This window comes from Lepidothrix coronata, unplaced genomic scaffold (genome assembly GCF_001604755.1).
Source record: "Lepidothrix coronata isolate B3197 unplaced genomic scaffold, Lepidothrix_coronata-1.0 Scaffold44, whole genome shotgun sequence".
Taxonomy (NCBI): Eukaryota; Metazoa; Chordata; class Aves; order Passeriformes; family Pipridae; genus Lepidothrix; species Lepidothrix coronata.
In genome coordinates this window covers 2951201-2972049 of record NW_016690224.1, presented here as the reverse complement: position 1 = coordinate 2972049, position 20849 = coordinate 2951201, and the positions used below count along the sequence as shown (strand labels likewise).

General features: G+C 47.9%; 1 protein-coding gene across 1 annotated transcript in view; it reads left to right on the top strand.

Moving 5' to 3' along the window:
- The window catches only part of MN1 (MN1 proto-oncogene, transcriptional regulator), a 35239-nt gene extending 15885 nt beyond the window's left edge, over positions 1–19354 (top strand). The window contains exon 2 of the mRNA XM_017814397.1: positions 14424–19354. Within this exon, the coding sequence (XP_017669886.1) occupies positions 14424–14611 (188 nt within the window). The 3' untranslated portion in view covers positions 14612–19354. The remainder of the gene's footprint in view (positions 1–14423) is intronic.
- The last annotated feature ends 1495 nt before the right edge of the window (positions 19355–20849 follow it).

The window sequence follows — 20849 nt, the reverse complement described above, 5'->3', positions numbered from 1 at the left end:
TGAGAACGGAATTGTGTGGAAGGAGTAGGGCTAATAGAGAGATTATGCTTTAAACAGCTCTTCACTGCTGAGTTGCAGTGGAGAAAATGCTTTTATTAAATAAAGTGTTTGGTTTTTCATAGTATTAGTGAAATAGTTCTCACATATAACTAACGCTTATAGCAATGGAGACGCAGACAGGATTGATACAACTCAAAGTCTCCATGTTAAAAATACAAATGCCTTTGGAAGTGATGCTGCGCAGCCTTTGTACTGTGTTTGTGAAAAATTAACTCTTCAGGGGGATTCTGCGTTTGGGCTGTCCTCAAAAAGTGAAATACAGGAGAGGAGATGTAAGGCACTCTGTTTGACTCTTACTCCAAAGTAACACTGAGCTTAATCCAAATTCTGTTTTTGAAAGGAGTATTTATAGTCAGCGAGGCCCTGACTACCTACAGTCATATGCCGATAGTCTCCCAATCAAAGAGCAGCAAATACTATACTGCTCGTTAGGTGGGTTACAGAACAGCTATTTTTTCAGTCACAAAACTTTCCTTTTGTGATTCATTTTCTGTGAATCACAGTAGTTCAGCGAACAGTGCAGATCACGACTTTTACAGCCAAATATGCAATTCCCTGGAAGCAAATGTTGAAAATTTAACTATTTCAGTGTAGTTCTTTATAACTTACAAGTTTTGTATTAATGGGACATTGGCTCTTGAGTTTCCTGTAAAGTTTCACTCCTTGGGACAAGCGTTGCTCATGGGTAGGAGCGTTCACTCCCCAGTGTGAGTGGTTCTCCACTCAGAGAGTGCTGCTGGTATGAATTTCTTTGGTGTTACGATTTTATTTTTTAATTTTTTTTTTTGCTGTCAGTGCTCAGTGTACCTGCAGGCACACTGCATGCTGAACTGTGCATTTAAGCATTGGCTGCCACAGTAAAAATCTTGATGGCCATTGTTTCTACCAAAAAAAACCCGTCTCATCTTCAAAGTCACTGCTGTTACAATAATTTTCTCTTTGAACATGTCAGGATTCTCACTTTGATTATAGACTGGATTGTCTCTTGTCATTGCATAATGATTTTTTTTTTTTGGGTAGGCAGAGACATTTTTCAGTTCATCACAGTTCATCCCCCATCCCAGTACTTCTTTAAAAAAGAGATTATGTTGAAACCAGGTATTTAAGAATATAGATCTTCAAGAAAATAACTGGTTTTGACTTTTTATTTTCCTGGAAATTTTATAAAGCTGATGCGAAATACAGCTTTATTTTACAGTCTGAACTTAGACTTTCAAAATTCCCCTTCCTCGCCCTGCCCTTCTTTTGCTTTTGATTGGGCCAGAAATCATTATTTCAGAGATTTTCTTCTACTTTTTCATTTGCTTTTTTTGCAACTTACACCACACAAAAAGAATCCGTCTCTCTAATTCTGCCATTGGTTGGATGGTTGCTTGGGTGGGTGGTTGGTGTTTAAGGTGGTGTTTGATCTGGAGGCCGAGCACTCTGCTGCCCGACCTTCCCTGCTCTGCTCTCTGTTGAGGACTGGTGAAAAGCCTTGGCAAGTGCTTGCCGAGGCTGCTGCTGTCGAAAGCTGTTTTTTGGTTTGGTGGTCTGTCCAGGCTCCAGGGACCAGAGTTTCTGCTGCTGCTGCTGCAATGGGTGCTGACTGGCACGTTGCAGCTCTCCAAGTGTGGTGGTGGGATGAAGGTGCCCTGGAAGCAGAGCTCCTCTCCCACTGCTGCTGAGGTGTGCCAGCTTTGTAGCTCTTCATGGCTGATGACTTAAATTGTGGTGCTTTGGACTAGTACAGTATTCACCTTGGATCAAAAGGCAGGGGACCTCCTGGAAGAGAACATGCCTTGGAAGGTCCTCCCAAGCCTCCTCGAGCTAAGTGAAAGCCCAGAGGCCAAGAGTGTTTGCAGTTGTCTTGCTCGGTGTGTGTGCAGTCTCTTCCATTGTGGAATGATGTTGATATCATCGGAGTAATGCCATCTTGGGAAAACTGTACAAAATAGGGGACAGTAGAACTGCATCAAGCATGGAAGTGATTTATCCCTTGGGAAATTGGTATCTTGTAAAAATGGCAGGAGAACCCCAGCCCATGTGAGATCTGCAGACCCGTATCTGGTTGTGATTACATGTGTGCAGGCTTCCAGCTGTTATGATGGGTATATTGCTTCAGAGGGTTCAGGATGACTAAATCCAAAGTGCTGCTTGGTGGGAGTTACCTGTGTGGGCCCATGCGATGGAAGCCTTTGCCGCAGAGTTTGTAAATCCTGGCTGTGGTTCTGCCCTTGTGTTTTGTAAGGAAAGAACTAAAAAGGACTCACTGTGTCTTTAAACTTGTAGATCCTCACAACCTCCTTGGGAAGTAGAAGGGGGAAGGGACCCTTTCAGGATTAATTAAACAGAGATGTCTTGCTGTAGACTTCAGGTTTACTGATAAACACCAGCCCCTCACTCACTCTGGTGGTGCTGCTGTTATTTAATCAGGGCCACAACAAGGAATCTGAGCAATCTTCCCTTTCTCCTCCTCTGTTTCATTTATCTGTCCTCCCAACCTGTTTGTGTACGCTTAAGTTTTCCATGCCAGGGAGAAGTAGAGTGGAAATGTCAGGGGTCAGGCTGCAGGCAGGAGCAGGCAGGGAGCAGGCAGGCCAGCTCTGCAGCGTTGGAGTTTCTGAGAAACTGGAGATAGGTTGTTTCAGGCGAGATTAACTCCTTCAGCATGGCTGCTTTCTGCTTAAGAAGACCTGGAGGATGGGAGGCAAGGCAGGTACATTAAGACACTGAACTCAGACTCCATTCCTCTATCCTTGCAGTCCCGTGGGTGATGGGTGCTCCTGCTGCCATTTCACTCACCCTTGTATCAAAGCCCTGCAGGCCCATCTGCCTTGGCAGCTATGCTGCTGCAGGAAGAGGCTGTGTGGATCCAGACCTGAGGAGGACAGTGAGTAGCAGAATTCACTGCAGTGCTGTTATGGATACCTGAGTTACTCGCCACATTTCCCAGTGGACAAAGCATCCATGGAGGGCTGCTGTTCAGAGACGTGCCTTTGAGTAGACTTATGACTTGGAGTTTGTCACTCAGAGGATACCTAAAGACCACTCTGAATGCCCTTGCCTTCAGAATAACCAGTTTTTACGTTGGGCCAATTGACTGAGTGTCTCACAGGCTCTCTGCCATGTGGTGGCTCACACGTGCAGCAGCCCTGGTCAATGGCTGGGGTTGGGTGAGGTTTTGGTTGTATGACTCAGGCTGTTGTAGCTGCAACTTGCCCGACCTGTGTGAGAGAAAGGTTAATTCAGGGTGGGGTGGAGGACTTTTTGTTTGTTCGGTGCTGCCTTTGCATTTGTGTTGTGGCAGCAAAGCGGGTGCTGAAGAGCCCAGTCCTGCCTGGCTTGACAGCACTCGCATTGCTGGCAGTGCCCTGTTTGGAACAATTGCAGGCAGAGATTACAAGGTCCTTACGCCCTTCTGTTGGGACAGTCTGTGCTTCTGCACTTGACCGAATCTAGACCAGGTTAACAACAGTTGTCACAAGCAGCCATCGTTGCATATGGGTCAGAATGAAGCATGGAAGAGAGTCACAGAATTATGTGGGTTAGAAGGGTCATCTTGTTCCAGCCGTGGGCAGGGACACCAGGTTACTCCAAGCCCTGTCCAGCCTGGCCTTGAACACTTCCAGGGATGGGGCAGCCACAGCTTCTCTGGGCAACCTGTTCCAGTGCCTCAGTACCCTTTCTTGCTAATATCCCATCTAACCCTGCCCTGTCAATGGGAAGCCATTCCTTCTTGTCCTGTCACTCCAGGTCCTGGGTCAAAAGTCCCTCTGCAGCTCTCTCAGAGACCCTGTGGGCTGCTCCATGCAGCAAGGTATATGTTGTGCTCCCCTGTGCTGGTGCTTGGGTGCTGCTCAACCTTGTGTCTCTCTCCTGCCCTTGCCAGGGGCAGCTGATGCTTCCAGCCACCTTCTCCAGAGAGGTGCCACAGGGCAGGGCCCACAGAACCCCCAGCATAGTGGAATGAGCTAATTGGCTGCTGTTCTTTCATTTTCCAGGGATATTGAAATTGTTGTGGGTCATAAATCATGAGAGCATATGGCCAGAAGGAGAACGCTGGCCCATATTTCAGCTTTGGGCTGGAAGATGAGACTGTCCGTCCTGTGTTGTACAGGCCCATTTTGTTGATTTACTGGCCTGTGAAACTTCAGAGTTAATTTTTCGTTGAAGCAGGGAAAGTCTGTCTACCCATGACTTTCCTACTTGAACAGCTGTTTGCTCCTGATTCGTTGCTATTCTGAGAATTTCGTGAAGACTCTCCACAGTGATGTGACAATTGGAAGAAAAAGATGAGCTTATATTTTTCTTATCCTAATAGTGGCACTTACAGCTGTACCTAAGAACACCAGGTTTCTTTGTGTGTTTTTTTTTAAGCTGAATTTCCCTCACTGCCATGCCTCCTCACATGGTTGTGCATTTCTTCTATCTGATGATTTTTTTGCTTTTCCTTTAGATAGATTTAATTTTCAAACATGCTGTTCAATCAAACCCTGGTCCTCCATCAGATTTATGGGCCCCAGCTCAATCACCACACCTTTCTGCTGCTTTAGGGGATGTTTCTGAATGTGCCAAATCCATTATATGGCAATGACATTTCCATCTCTTTCTGTAGTCAAAATTTGGGATTTTTTTACAGCAGAAGAGACCTAGCATGAATTTGCCCAGAAAAAGTGCTGGGTTGGTAGCATCAGCTCTCAGTCTGATTTATCAACATCTAAGTGTTTTCCAGCAGAGATTTTGACCTTTCTTTAACAAGCTCAGGCCTCCTGCTTTTTTAAGTTATTTTTTGCAGACTCTTTAGAATTTGCCTGTGAATTATTTGAAAGGGAATTGCAGACAGTGATTTGGAACCCCCTAAATTTGGAGTGTCACACCTCTGCTGTCGGTGCTGCTGGGCATGGAGCGGGTCAAGGAGCACCCACAGCATCATGGAATGGTTGGAGTTGGGAGAGACCTTAAAGCTCATCTTGTTCCATTCCTCTGCCCTGGGCAGGAACACCTTCCACTAGACCAGGTGCTCAGAGAGAGCCCTGTCCAACTTGGCTTGTCTGTCTCAGAACTGTGTCTCTGCAGGTGCCTTGTGAGCCTCAGCTTTGACCTGGACACTTTTCTCTTGATCTGTGATGTTGTTTGAGCTCCTTTTGTTTTCATGAAGGCTGATTCCCAAGGTCCCCTCATTCACTCCTGAGACACTAAACTTCAGCTGGAGGTGTCCTAAAGAGGAATGGGATGTGTTTCAAGCTAGTGCTCTAAATAAATGGCATAAAACAGGTAATGATCCTTGGTGCTGGTTCTTGCTTACTGTTAGCCTTTGTAAACTCACTTTGTATTTTCAGGAATATCCTTGAACTTGTGTGGTTTAACCCCGAGCATTACTGCACATGATCACTGTTTCTTGGTGTGCAAGAGCCTCAGATGTGTGAGGCCCCTGGGAGAGATTGACTTTGCCTGTGGCAGTTTTGTGTTACAGTCTCTCGTAATTGTGAGTTATAGATGGGGCAGAGGCACCTCCGGGAGCTGTGGGCAGAGCCAGGGAGGAGATGGGGGGACCAAGGGGTGGGCGGCCAGCAAATCTTTTCGTCCTGGCCTGGCAGCCAGGCTGGATGCAGATCTGGCTTTGGGATGTGAGAACACAGGTCCTGTTGAGCTCTTGGGGAACAAGGCAACAAAACACTTAGAAGTCTTTGGCCAGCTGTATCTGAGCCTTTGCCTCACAAGAGACTGATAATATTTCAGAGCTTTTTTTTGCTTGGCTAACAAGTACTCATTTAATTTGCATCCTGAAACTAAGTGACCACAAATGAATCTTTATCTTTCATTCCGTTTTCACTGTATTTAAGGAAAATAGAGTTTTCCATGTATGATCTGCAGGGCTTAAACATCCTACTTATTACTGTAATTTCTATTTTTTCCCCTGCAGTTATGTCAAAGGTCTTGCACAAATCTGATGAGAGAGTGCTGGAATTTACGTGTTTCCTCCTCTGTTTGCTCTGTGCATAATCACCAAGTATTCATTGCCTTTACTAGCTCCATTGATACACCCCTTCCCTTGCCAGTGTGAGTGGGCATTTTCCTCCTATTTTTGGAGGACTGCTCTGCGTGGGAGCTGAAGGTAATGCTGGTACTTTTGACCCATGTGTCATCAAACAGAAATGAGCAGCACCAAAAAGTACTAAAATGATATGACAGGTTATAGAGTGAATTAAAGGCTAAAGTAAATATTGCTCTTGGGGCCCCATCCCCTGGCCAGTCCAGCTGGTGGCGATGGGGCAGCAGCAGAGTGGAGTTTAGGCCAGCTCGAGCTATTTTTCTGTATTGAACACGCAGCAAAAGGTTCCTTCATGGGAAAAACCAACTTGATAACATCCGGATAACACCCAGTAGCCCGGGACAGAGTCTGAAGGCAGCTGGACACTGCCGAGGGGACAGCGAACTCTCGGCAGCGTGGGCTGGTGGTCGCCCAGCTCTGAGGTCGATGCTGTGCGGGGAAGTGAGGCGTTGTCACTGTTCATCGCCGTAGCTCCGTGCGAAATGTCCAGGTGGCGATTTAATGCAGAACATTTAAGTAGCATCTTTTTTTTCAGTTTTGGCCTGTCCTGATATAATCCTAGATGGTGTCCAGAATTGGTTTTAGTTAAGTAGGGCGTGTATTGAACAATTTCATGTAACTTCTGTGCAACCAGAAAATTCCACTTTGGATTTTACAGAGAACCTTTTGTTTGCTCGTGCGTTCTGGCTGTCAGGAGATGGGCTTTGCATGGGCTGGAGCTGTGCGTAAAGCTGCCGTGTGGTAATTTGCGTACATACGAAATAAATTTGAAAGTATTGAGTGCAAAACCCAGCATTTCCTTACTCATCACGGATGTGTGGGTTGTTACCCTTGGTGAAAATAGGCTCAGAGCATTTAGTTAGTGCAAGCGAGTGATGTATGCCAGCAGCGCAGGAAACACGGGATCAGTCAGCCTATATTCCCTGCTGACGTGGAGGTCTCCTTCTCATGTTGGCGGCTGGATTTGGGGAATTCAGAGGCAAGGACACATCTCCGATGGCCGCAGCACTTTTAAGGACAGTTAGGAGGGAGAAGCCAGTTGTAGCCTCTTCCCAATGCTAGGTCTGAGTGTCAGTGTGATGGAGCTGGTGGGTGGGGCTTAGGCAGTTTGCTCCTTTCTGAGATGAGCAGAAGTGCTCAGGTTTTTGTGGGGGCGGAAGGACAGGCCCTGGAAAATAACTTGTTGCTCCCAGAGGCTTCTTTGGTGTTGGATGGCAGCGTTTGGATGTCATGAGTGTTGAGTCAGCTGTGCTGGGATAGGCTGCAGTTGTCAGACTCCCATTTATTTTCTTTTGGAAGTGTTCCGACATTGTTTGACTGTTGGTGGCAGTTGATTTGGTTTGATTTTTAACACCAGTTTTCCTTGCTTTGGCAGGGTCCCAGTTATCATACCGTGCAAAGCTGAGGAGAGCAGTTTTGGTGATGGCACTGGGAGCCCAACCAGCTGTTTGGAGCCATGTGGTTGGGTTAGACTTTGGTTGGAGGTTTGGCTGTCGGTAGCTCAGCTTTCCGTGGCTGTCACAGGCGAGCTGTGGTTTGCCTGCGTGGGGCGGGCAGGGCCAGGCGTCAGACAGCAGCACTGCAGCTGGGGTGGGACTTGGTGTGCCAGAATGGTCTTTTGTTCTGTGAGAACCAAATCCCAACATCAGCTGCTTTGCAAGGGGGGCAGGCAGGACCCCCTCTGCGGTTTGCATGTTTTGCAGGGAAGCCAGCCTGAGACTCAATGTGTTAAACTGAAAAGAGGAACTGAAGGTAGCCAAAAGAGGGGAAGGATATGAGTTAGAAACTGTCTGTTGTCCCTGTGGCCATCTAGCAAGGCACAGGAGCTGGTGCTGTTGCAAGGCACAGAGCTTCTGGCTTCTCCTGGGATGCAGGACTTACCTTTCTTCTCAGAGTCATAAAGCTGTAAAGCAGTGATTTAACAGTAACATCCAGAGAAATAAATAGATGTAGGCAGTTTCACACTTGTCTATGAAGCCATGGAGGTGTGTTGCTCTCCTGCTGGGCAGTGGCAGCAAGGTGGTGAGTGGTGTGTTCCCTCTCTCTTGTGTCCTCCCAGCACAGTGGAGGGAACACGGTTTTTAGGGCAACAATGTCATTCTCCTCGTCCACATATCGTTCATTCTGCATCTTCAAGGTCAAGCTACGTGTGAGGTGACTGCTGCCTTTTCCATCGATAGGGTTAGCATTTTTCTTACTTCATGTTTTTTTCACCAGCTTCTTCAGACAGTGGCATGTGGTTCACATCTGAACTTGTCCTCAAGTGATATCTGCCCAGCTTGCTGCTGGAGCTGTGGGGTAGGACACTGCGGTCTGACTGTAACCCTACAGCCTGACAGCAAACCCTTAACGCTGCTGTGGGTTTGGGCAGCCTCCCTGTCGTGGCATGCACATCCTTCCATTGCTCCTGGTGAAAACAGGAGCAGGAAAAGAGGTCAAGGGAGAAAAGAGAAAAATATGTATTCGCAGCAAGTACTTTGTGTCTCCTGTTATTTGAATTCTGTGCAAGCAGTGAGCTCCGATGGAGCCCCACGCCAGCTCGGAGACCACTGAAAGCAAAATAAACATCTCTGCAGCATGGGCTGATACACTCTCCCTTTAGAGCCGCAGGCACCTCCAATTAATCATGCTGTCTGTGGAGGAAGGGGCTGTGAGGACCAGAGGATGCTGCCAGAGCTGATGGGCTGGTGAAGGGGTGGGCAGCATGCAACAATAAGGGTGAACAGGCTGTGTACCAGCCCGGGTGAGCAGGAATGACCGTGCCATGCCTTTGGATGAGCACTGTCTTGTCTGTGTTGCAGCAAAGTCAGAGCTTTAATCCTGGTTTGCGGGATATATGAGTGCTGTGGGATAGTGCTCAGTGCTGTGCACACTGTTGATGAAGAGCTTTCCCTCCTGTGTGAGAAAGGCTCTCACAGAGCAGCTTAGCTCAGCCTCGACAATAAATCGAGGGGCTGACCAAGCCAAGTGACTTCTTGAAATGTCAACGAGTGAGATGTGTCTGATACCCTGGAGCTGGGGTGTCTCTGCAGTGTGCTCCTGGTCAGCAGCATGAGGAGTCACCTGTCCCCATTTCCACTGAGCTTCTCCTAACAAGTCCTTGGCATCAGTTGTTCACCTTAACCACCAACACTGAATTCTGTTCATACTGGGGAGGGCAGCACCTTTAAGTATCTTATGGGCTTTAAAAATGGCAGAGGTTAAACAGAATAAACGAAGGAGTAAAATCAAAGTGAGAGGAAGGTTCTGGTAATGGGCAGTTGGGGCTTTCCCTTGAGTGCCAGTGGAGCTGGGTGCTGCCAGTCCGAGGCCAGAGGCAGCCTATGCCAGGGCATTGGAAATAGCAGAGACAGATCCAGCCCACAGTGGGCATGGGTTGCCAGGGGTGAAGACACCTGAAAATGGTGCAAGCTTGTGGCATAAGCAGGTGGCATGTGCCATGTTCGTGTCTATGAACAAATGCAAACCATTGCCTCCTTGTATTCCAGGGTCGAGAAAATGCCTTTGTCCAGGACTTTGTCAGTGCCGCAGCAGTGAGGAAGGAGATGGTTCATTTGTTTATCAACACAAATGAACTAGTTGTGTTTAAAAATACAGTTTTAGGAGTGTTTAAAAATACAATTTCAGGAATACATTAATCTGTGGAGACTTAGGTCCAGTGTGCAGGAAAACATGAAATGTTTTCAGACCTTATTTTTCTTGAAAACTGAAAAAGATGGCTCTGTGCTGTGTACAAATGCAGAGCTATGTGCCTGAACCAATATGTCAAACTGTCATGTGGGAGATTTGGTGAAAAACATCTTGTCCTAAGGGAATAATTTTAAACACTATATGTAGGTTTGCTGCCTCATAAGGGATCATTACTCAAATCTATTCCCTCTTATGGTAGCTTGGCCTCTGCTTAACGGGCACAGAGTGAACAGAAGCCCATTAACGCGTCCTTTAAGAGTGGTTATCAGATGGTAGAGGGGAAACAGATCTCTGATCAGGGAATATAGTGTTTTTGGCCAAATTCTCAGATTCAGCCTTAACAAGATCAGTAGCAATCCAGGGCCTTCACGCTCGGCTGGCCATCGAGGGCGGCGGCGGGGCCGTGCTGTGCCGGGCGGCCGGACCCTGGGCAGCGCAGGCGGCGCAGGCTGTGTCAGAGCGGTGAAGAAGTGTAAGGGATGAGCCCTGGGGCAAGGAGCCATTCCAGGGATCTTCACCTCCTGTTTGTCACTTCAATGTCGCAGGAATGCTGAAATGTGGAGTGGAACCCACTCCCAACCAGACCCCTACCAGACTGTGGCTGTGCTGTCGCTCCTGCGTGTCACTGCCTCCCGTCCTTTTGTTGGTGGTGATTTTGGCAAAAATGAGAGGGACGGCATGAGCAGCACCTGAAGAGCAGCATCATCTCCCGGTGCCTCATAGCATCCGTGGTTGCCTTGGCTACACCAGCTCTCCCTCAATTAACCTCCTCTCTGGCAAGAAGATGCATGCAATGCGTGTTAGTCTTACAGGTGAACTCGGTTTTAATGGGATTAGTTTACTAAAAATCGGGACACCTCTGGGTTTGCACAGTGCTTGGTGGGGTTGTCACAGTTAAAAGAACATATTTATTTTTTAATAATGCATAAGAAGATGCTACATGAGGAAAAAGGCTTTACGGAGTAGCTTAAATGCTCAGGGGCTCAGGAAAAAGAGGGAGTGAGAAGGAAGCTGGAGGGACTGCAGGTGTGTATACACAGTGTCTGCAGGAGTGAGGAGAGTGTCAGGGTCTAACATCACTAAAGAAATGTGATTTTCCTGAGCTAATGTGGAAAAGCAGTCTGTTGCATGTGTATTGAATTTTTTGGTGAAGCAGAATTCCCGGTCCTCTTCCTGTGTCCCAGCTGCAGGCTCCAATGCTGCTGGCCAGGCTCCTGGCTTAGTCACCATGTTGCCATTACTGCTGTGTAAACAAACAAACAGCAACCTTTTCTTTTCAGAGGCTGCGTGCCTTTGCAAAGTAGAGCAGAACGAAAGAGCAGCTTCCTAAATGTGCAAGGTCAGAGCAGAGGGTCGGGCCTGGGGGGAGGCTGGGGAGCCTGGCTGGGCACTGCCTGCTTGCTGTTTGTCTGGGGCTGAACGCCTGGAATGTGTTTGGCTGGGTAAAGCTTGGTCAGAAGCTCTTACCTAAAAGCAAACTGGCTCTGGGAACTACCACAACATCACCAACCGCAGTGGGGTAGGGCAGCATCACGGTTGAGTTGGTTCAAAACTCCTTTTGGTCTCTGGTCACTTTGCCGCTTTGAGTTTCATGCCCTCCACATGAACGTAGTGTGAGCTTACATCCAGTGTTTTATCTCTTACCTCTGCTTCAGCATTTACTGTTTCCAAGGGTCACACACTGTCCTGCGAGCCAGTGGTTGTGCTTTTGTCTGTCCTGGGTTCTGTTGTGTCATGTCCTTTGGTTTGGAGAGGAAGTCTCCACCCAGACCATCTCAAGATCTTGGGTGTGGAGGATGGCCCTTATTAGAAGGGTACTGCTTTTATTAATAACACAAATTTCTTGCAGTAGTTGGTGATAGAGGCAGTTGCGCAGTTTAAAGATAATTTGTTTGAACATACCTTGCTTTCAGTAAGGTGCTTCACGACTGACGGCGATTTGTCTGGAACTTGACAGCTGCGAGGCAATGACGTGGTGACACCGTCTTGCATTACCTGACTAATTTTAACCTGTCCATTTCCTCTAAGATCACCCCTCCGGACCATGTGTGTGCTGTGGCCTGAGGGTGCTGGGGCACTGTGGCTCTGAGAGAGGTAGAAAGGATGGCTGGTGGAACAGGTCAGCTGGGAGAGTGTTACTGTTCTGGACAAGCATCAGGCAAGCATCCTGTCCTTAAGAACATAATTCTTATCAGGTGGATCAGCACAACTATAATTTTTTGCTACAAAGATTTTTTTCCAGGAAAGCATCGTACCTTTGTCAAGACAGAAATACTGGAAAAAAGTAAATTGCACTGAAGATTTCCCTCCAGATTGACTTTGAGAATTCTTGTGCCAGTGCAAGCCTTGCTGTAAGCTCTCATCCTCTCTTTGTTTTGGATTTAAATGTGTCATTTTCTGTGCTCTTTAACGATAGGCAGGAGGGCTGGAGCTCCCACAGTGGTGTCCTGTGGTGAGTGAAGCTTGTGTAGACAGTGGCAGTCAGTACTGACTTTGCAAACTGAGGCTCAGTTCCTGCTCACCTCTTTTGCTTGGGTTTTCCTCTCAGGCTTGTTCATCCCTGTGGGATAGGTTTTGCTTTGATTCCTTTATCAGTAGTTTGCTTCGGAATTTTATCCACAGCAAATGGCTTAGAAATAATTTGCTGATTTACAAGCAAATGAGCCTAATATTTTATTCTTTAGTTGCTTGTGACACATGAACTTCTTCAAGTAGTCATTGCTGAGGACTGGCTCTGTTCGGGGTGTCGGGCTGCCTGCACAGCTGGTGCAGTGGAGCTCCAGCTCTGATCCTGGCCTGGGAATATGCCACCTCTGCCTTGGCTGTTGGAGTCCTTGGCTGTAGGGGTCTCCTGCAGCCCTTGCAGAAACACTGCTGGGACCCCCGGGCCCCTCGTGGCTGCAGTTCAGCCGTGGGACTCTTTCCTCTTTCTCTGCAGCAGAGGAAGAGAGTTGCTGTCACAAGGACTAATCTTGAGGCGCTGGCTCTTCCTGTGCTGAGCCCAGCATGTCCTGTGCAGTCAGGGAGACCTAACAATAAAAATATTGGGTACTGAGTGCCTTGTGAACAAATACAAGTAAGAAAAACATTTCTCTTTCACAGTTTTCTGAGCTTTGAATATTTTATAAATAAAAAGTTTTTCATGTATATTTGCATTCAGGACAGTCAGTAAAATTGAACACCAAATCAAATAGTGGTTATTTAAGGAGTCTGTTTTCTTGCTCTGTGGTTTTCCTGAAGCAATGGGGCTCAGGGGTGACAGGAAAGGAGAGTAGAAGCTCCACGTGTTGGGACAGTGGTTGTGGAACTCAGCATTTGGGTATTATGTGGCAGCCTCTACTCCATGCTTCTGCTCAGCCCCTCGGTGGTGCTTATTTATCTGACTAAAACACCCAACACCAACTGCAGGGAACTGGAATCCATTTGGAGCGTAGAGAGCGCCTTTGCCGTGCTGCTGCCGGATTCTTCGATGGAGCTGCGTGTGAGGGTGTCGGCAAAAGGTGATGGTGGCGCAGGCTGGGCTGTGCAGTGATAGACATCTGTGTGTGGATGTAGACAATCTCTGTCTGGGGTTTGCACATGGCTGCACCAATGCAGGGCTGAGCAGGCAGCAGTGCTGCTCTGGAGCCCCGTTCCTTCTCCCAGCGCTCATGGCATCGTGTCCCCAGATTCTCAGTAGTTTCTCTGTGTGGTGTAACTCTACTGTTTAGATAAAAGCATCTCTGACATCTTGTTATAATCAAGCATTAAAAGTATTTTCCATTTAAACCAGGGACTTCCAGGCTAGTTTAGGATTATTAATATCATTGTGATTGTGTAAGAATCTGGTCAGTTCTGGTTTTGTATCTGGTATAGCAGCAAGTTCAGTGGAAGCAATGCGAGCTGCTCCATGAAGTGTGGTACCCCCACACTGCTTGGCTTTGTGGAACAGGAGAAAGGTGATGGAAGGTAAAGTCCTGAGAGGTTAAACATGCACAGCCGGCTTTTGACGTCTTTGGCATGTTCCACCCATTTTAGCTACTCTTCACATTAACTGTAAAATCCATGGGAAAAAGGCCAAGGGATATTGTTTAGGATGTTTCAGTTAAAGTCTTCCATTTGTGGTTAACAGAAACTAATGATGGCTAAAGATCATACAAAGCCCTAAAATGAAATAACTTTTAAGAAAAATATTATCGTGGTGCTCCATTAAAAGAGGGGAACAGGGAGACCATTGCTAGGAGTGACCATGAGGGCACAGAGGGCTCAGGGCTGGCTTCCTGCTTGGAGATGTTTCAGCATCCGTTTTCAATAGCAGAGGGTGCACAGGGAAGGAAAGCTCCTGATAGTGCTGCAGTCTAGGGCACACTCGTGGTCCTGGATCCTTCCCCAGCATTCAGATGTATCACTGGTTTGTTTCAATTTGTTCTTCTGCCCTGGTAAAAAATCAGCCATGGATGTTCTCTGCAGGGTGGGGAGGGGGAGCCACACCAGTGGTGGTGACACATTGTCCCCGAGCCGGGGGATGTGACGCTGCAGGCGCAGGAACCGGGGCATGGGCTGGTGGGGAGAGGGTGAGGCAACCCCGCTGCTGCCGCCCGTGAGTTGGTGGGGTTGCATGTCATGGGTCTCCTAACCTCTCTCTGTGAACCCTTTCCAGCCCACGACCTTCCCCCGAGCAAGACCTCGGCAGCGGCGGCGCAGACGGGCAGCCACCTGCAGTGCCTCTCGGTCCACTGCACGGACGACGTGGGCGAGGCGAAGGGCCGGACTGCGGTGCCAACGTGGAGGTCCCTGCACTCGGACATCTCCAACAGATTCGGGACTTTTGTGGCTGCCCTGACTTGAACAAAAGAAATTATTTTTTTTCTTTTTTTAATTTCAAAGGGCCGCTACTGCTAGGTGGACTATTTTTCTAGGTTGGTACCTGCTTAGTGGCATATGGACTGGAAAGGGTTAATTTAAAGTAAACCTCAACTTTTTTTTAATCTTCTGCCACAGTATGTTACCAGTGTTAACCCTTCTGCAGTTAGCACACTTTTGCTTAAGATTTTCCTGCTAGACCACTTTTTCCCATTATTCTGTAACCTTGGCATACATTTATAGATGAGGCCTTTTCCTTTTTCATCTCAACGTATGTCCAAGTCACGTATGTCATAATAAGACAAAGATTCTCCTCCTCCTTCTTTTTTTTCCTCATTTGCTTTGTTTCTCTTTTTTTTTGTTTTGTTTTGTTTTGTTTTGTTTTGCTTTGTTCAGTGCTTATTACAATGGTGATCCTGAGGAGCAGCAGTTCAGGAATAAACACCAGTGAAAGTGAAATGGTCAGCATTAAATTATATGTCGTACTGACACCCAGCCTTTGCCAGTCACATACAAAACAAGCAGTTGATGCTCTGTCGAATGTTCAGGCATGGACCTGCCCTTTCCTGAAAGAATGAGGTTCTCCTGTTAATGAGGTTCAGCCTCATTTGCCCTGTGCCTCCTGGTGAGGCCAGGACGCTCCTTCTTCTCTCTACCTGGGCCCAGCCCCGAGATGGAGCTCTGTCATGAACGGGCTGGTTCAGGCACAGCGGGGAATGTACCAAGGGGTTTTTCTATGTAAGTCTAACAGGAAGTTTTCTTAATGGTCAAGAGTTATTATCTCCTCCTCTGAAGGCCCAGGCTCCCTCTTGCTTTCCGGGGCCTGGCGGTGCTCCTGCAGTTCCCAGTTTACTGATGCTGAAAAAGAAAATCCCCTGCACCCTGCCCATTTTTTGCCCATTTTTAGCTGCAGAAAAATGCTGTTGATTGGTAGCAGGTCCAGTGTCCCCTGTGCTTGTCTGGGGGTGCCCCAGCCCCTGTCACCTCAGGTCCTGATGCAGTGGCAGCAGCTGGGGATGGCCCAGGTTGGGGGATGCAGGGGGCTGTCTGCTAGGGGCAGCATTTCCTAATCTGCCAGTGCAGAGAGATCCCTGTCAGACCCCCCAAAACTCATTCAAGGTCCTGCTTCTGCCACACACTGAAGAACAGCATTGCTGGATGCACACAATAAAAGGAAAGCCATGCTTTCCTGCTCGGGCTAGATAATGCTCATTCGAGACGAAAGTTGGAAGCAAACCAGATAAACCCACGACTGACATGATGGCCTGACTCTCCAGCAGTTTTACGTAATACTGTCCATTATTTGTGTGTCCCTGTGCCCAGGAGTGGCCCCGTCTCGCCCCGTGCCGGCAGCTCGCCTCCTGCAGATCCTGGAGCTCAGGAACAGCACTGGAGGATTAGGTTTTGGCTGCCAAATAAAGGTTGGCCTCTCTAGGGTTATTTATTCATGATTTCACAAATGTGTCCCTGCTGAAGGGATGGAGTTGAAGACTGCTTTGTGTTTTATCTTTGATGATTGTGCTGGGTTTTTAATTATTTTGACGTAATATTCTCAGTAGACACCAATGGAGAGGAAATTCTGCCTAAAAAGCCAAGGGTGGTCTGGAATCCTCACTCTCGGTCGTACGTGGCTTCAGAGAGACTCGCAGTGTTTGGAAATGTGATTTGAATGTGCTCTTATTAACCATGCATGGATTGATTTATGGGTCTGGTCAATGAATTGACTTTGGATAAATTTGGATAGTTTTGAATCTTGATTTTCAATATTATTTTACTTTTTATTGAAGCTGGAGCTGCCACGAGGATGAGGATTTTTGCCCATCCTGAAGCAATTGGCTGTGGAGCTGCCTCACGCCCGCTTGGTTTGGAACAAAAAGCTGGGATGGTTTGTACCTCTGTTGGGGTGTGTGACTGGGAGTGCAGAGCTCCTCCTGCACCTGCAATAAAATATCACCATCCCCAGAAAGTATCTCCTGGTAGAATAATCACTGTCAGCCTCCCTCTGGAAGGTGCCTCTTTGCCTGTGATTCCTCAAGTCCTGGCTCACCCAAGTATGTGATTTTAAATCCTGTCAGCAGAGCATGGGGGGGATGCTGAGCTAGGGGGTCTGTGCCTACCAGGGCACTTGTGCTGCTGCGAGGGGCTCGGTCCACAGAGAGGGGTCCTGGTGTGGCCCCAGTCCGGTACTGTCTTCCGTCACAGCTGAAAATATTGTCCGAGTTCATGGCCTCATGGCATTCCTGCATGGAGTGCAGCCCCTTGTCTTGCTGCTTTGTTTTTAGTTTTTCCTGCTGCACTGAAGAGAACAGGTTTTTCAGGCTTCCTGAGGTCAGGGATGCACACCCTGTGCCACGGGAAGGAACCTGTCAGGGAACGCAGAGTTCAGATGCTTTTAAAGAGAAATCGCCGTTTGAGTGGAACTGTTGCTGCCTTGGTCTGACCAACAGTTCTACTCGTTCATCATTGGCAGCTTGTGCTTCTCTTCTGCAGTTGTTCTCATCCACTTGGAACTTGCTTTCTTGCTTGCTCATGGAAATGCAGAGTGCAAGCAATTCCTTAAAAATCAGTGGAATTCTGTGAAATGAGGCCAGGCTGTTCTGAGGCCAGGGGCTGTGTCTCCAGGTGCCGAGCCACGGGAGCTGTGGCACTTGGCTGCTGCTGGCTCTGCTCCGGGCGGTGGGTGCAGTGTGGGGAACAGGACTGTCAGAGAGTGAGCAGTTAAACCAGCAGCTGGCTGTGTGCTGGGAGTTCTCCTGAATCATATGGTCACATGCAATCCTCTTGCTAACCTCCTGTCCCTTTGATCTTGACTGAACGAGCTCTGCCTGGGGCAGCCACTGGTGATGCCAGGACCAACCAAACCTGTGCTTTTAGGGTTTTGTTGCTTTTTGCCAAAGATCAGAACAGAAACGGTACATCCTGACCAAGACAGGCATCATGTCCTGCTCATCACCTGGGAATGTGGTACTGACAGTGTATGCAGAGGGCTCGAGCTTTGTCACAGAGCTGGTGGTACCTGCAGTAATTTCATTGTACCCATTTATTTTACCCATTAATGATGTCATTTTCTGAATAATAATATTCCAACTGAAGCATGTTTGAGAGCTGTAGGTAAAAGCCAGTTGTGGAAGAGGTAAGTTGCACTCTTGTGGAGAGGGAAACTGAGGCACAGACAACATCGACCTGAGCGTGTCAGGCATATTGGTGGCAGGGCTGAGCTGCACCGAGGTCTGACCTCTGCTCACTGCAGAGCCCCATGCCCAGTGCTCACTTCCTTCGGGGTCTCAGCTGGGTCAATGGGGAGAATTTTATGAGCTACATGTTTCCCAAATGCCAGGGCAAAGCCAGGATGGTGAAACCTCCCACCCGTGTGTCCTGTGCGGCTTCCAGATGGGGGATGTTGTACAAGAAGCCAAAGACTGGTGATACATGACGCACAATCCACTTTGGATTGTGAACAGCAGCTAAAACATGGCTTTACCTTTGTCGTGGGGATTCTCCCTGGCCAGCCCGGCACTGGAGGCTCCCACACAGCCTTGGAGCTGCATCAGGGGAACCGGGATGTCCCCCACCTCCCAGCCCTGTGCCCTGGCTCCCTGTGTGTTTGTTAAAAGAAACCCTGTGCTTAGTCTGCAAGTTACAGTGTCATAGCAAACTGAGCGAAGTTTGTCTTGCATTTCAATTGGGAGGAGTGATAAAACATCTCATTGCAAGGTCACTTTCTCCTGGAGTTACCCATTCTCTGTTATTTGAGCATCAGTGAGGGGGTTTAGGCTCATTGTTATTTAGTTAAGATTTTCACTGTGTGTGAAGGTGGATGGGAATGAGCACCAGAATTCTGTCACCTGGATCACTTGGGGACCTGTGCAGATCCCATGGCCTCCATGGTAACTGTGGTGCTGGCTGGCCTTCAGAACCTAGGGTCAAGATTGGACTTCCAGGCACCACCAGCAAGGCAAAAAATTCCAGTTTCAATAGGCAGAAGGGGTGAGGCGAGTGCAGGGCAGCAGGATGGGCACTGGGAGGGTGGGAGGGAATAGAAACCAAATGGTACATTTGGCTTATTTTTGTTGAGCTGCAGTGTAAGGTTTTCTCAGCTGCTGGATTCACAGCTGTGCAAGGGATGGTGTGTAAGAGCATAACCCATTTTTATAGAATTGTTTCTCCTTTATTGCTTAAGGCTAATGGAGGAAATAGTCTAATTTTGTCTTAGAAATTCTCTATTAAAATTGTTGGTTTGAGTCCATCCGCTCATAGGTTCTGACTGATGAAACTGCAGGCTCTGATTTCTGGCAGTTGTAACTTTATCACTATTCACTACCCAAGAATATTACAGCTTTAAAACAGCCTTAAGCAAAAGGATGTTATTTCTTTGTACTGAATTTGGTTCATGGAAAAGAAAAAAAAACCTGAAAACACTGGTAATCCGTACTGCATAGCAAACTCTTCTGAAAAATGTTATTGCACATGTAAAATATGAAAACTTGACTCTGCTGTGTGTTAGGCAATCCTGTAATCTTTTTTTTTTTTTTTGATTCTTGTTAAATTCATTTCCTAAATGCTTGGTTGGAAGACTGTGACAATAGCTCATGAAATTGAGTGTTATTTTTCTTTCTTTTTTTTAAATATGTAAAGTGCAGTCTTCTGTATTCCTGCATATTGTACATATCTGTATATGTTTTACTGAGCAACTAAATAACAATAAATATGATGTTAATGGTGGCTACTGTATATTTCATACCAGCGTTGTTGATTTTTGTAGCAAGTCCTGTTTCCCCTGGGATGTGAAGAAGTGAATAGACACTGTTCATGTTCAGGTAAGCCCTGGGCCTCGAGATAGTGGGGAGAAATTTGCCCATGATCTGGGGAAACCGTTGCCCACATGTGGCTCCACCTGGGGCTCCTGGGAGGTCTGGGGTGCGCTTCGCTCCTGGTGCTCCAGGGCTTTGCCAGTTCCTCCCTGCCAGCAACAGCAACCCTCTACCCCTGCAGGATTGGTGGTTTTTAATTTTGATTTTCTTTTTGATCCTGAGAGAGGAAGGAATGCAGTGTTCCCAGCAGCTGTGCAGTACCTGCTTCGCAGAGAAGCCCATGGAAGATGAGACCTTCCCCTCTCTGCCCAGGCAGTCTCCTGTGGGACTGCGGACCTGTTGGGCAGCATGAGCTCCCAGTGTTCCTCATTCCCACTGTCAGCCCTGACCTCTCCCCAGCCTGTCCCCAGAGGCACTGAAGGATGCTGGCTCGGTCTGTACACTGAGATTGTTGGGACCCTCTCGGCTGCTGGTTGTTTGAGACGTCCATGCAGCTCTGCCCAGATGCTGCCATGGGATTTTTGGGGCCATCCTGCTCTCCTCTGTGTGCTCTCTCTCTGTGGCAGCATCTTTCTTTCTCCTCTTGCAACCGGTGGCTCTGGAGCTTGTTCAGAGGAGCTGGACCATGCCTGGAGCTGCTGGGCAGTGGGAGCAGCCCCTGAGGCAGCTCCCCGAGCCCCTGGCCCTGCTGCTGCCCCTGCAGTGCTGCTCCTGCTTCATCTTAGTCGTTCAGTAAAACTGGCCACGAGCTGTGTTAATGGTTGGATTCATGCGGCTCCTCCAGAGTGGTGCACGAGACCATTTCTCGGCACCCAGATCTCCCACTGTGCAAAGGCTCCTTTGCTACTGCCAGCAGCTGGAGCTGCCTCTCCTGCTCCAGCAACGCTCTGCCCCCAGTTTCTGCTTCCAAAAAGGCAGCAGGAGCTCGCTGTTCACTGCACATTACATTAACAACTGATGAAAATCAACTGACTGGCCTGTGATTTCTGCTCTTGGCACTGGCTTTACTTGTCCCTGGTAATGTCACCTCTGGTGATGCTGGCACAGTACCTGCCTATCCTGAACATTTGCCTTTGTCCCGGGGCTCTGTGCTCAGGGACTCACCTGGTCTGTGACTGTATTAAGCATGGGTTATAGTTTATTAACTAAAGAAAAGCAAGTGGTTGATCATGAAGCTTTTACAGTTCTTGCTCTCCTAATCGTTGTTCCCTGTGCCCTGTGACTGTGCTGAGAGTTGAAATCTGGTTGTAGCCATGTCTCTTTCCCCAAGCCATTTAACTAATTTAATTACATCCTTTGAGTTGTTTTCTGTACCAGGCTTTGGCATTCCTGTCAGAGGAGACGCTATTAATGTGTACTGTATGTTCAGCAGTCAGGGATCCATCGGCAGTGCAGCTGGATCCCGTGTGCCG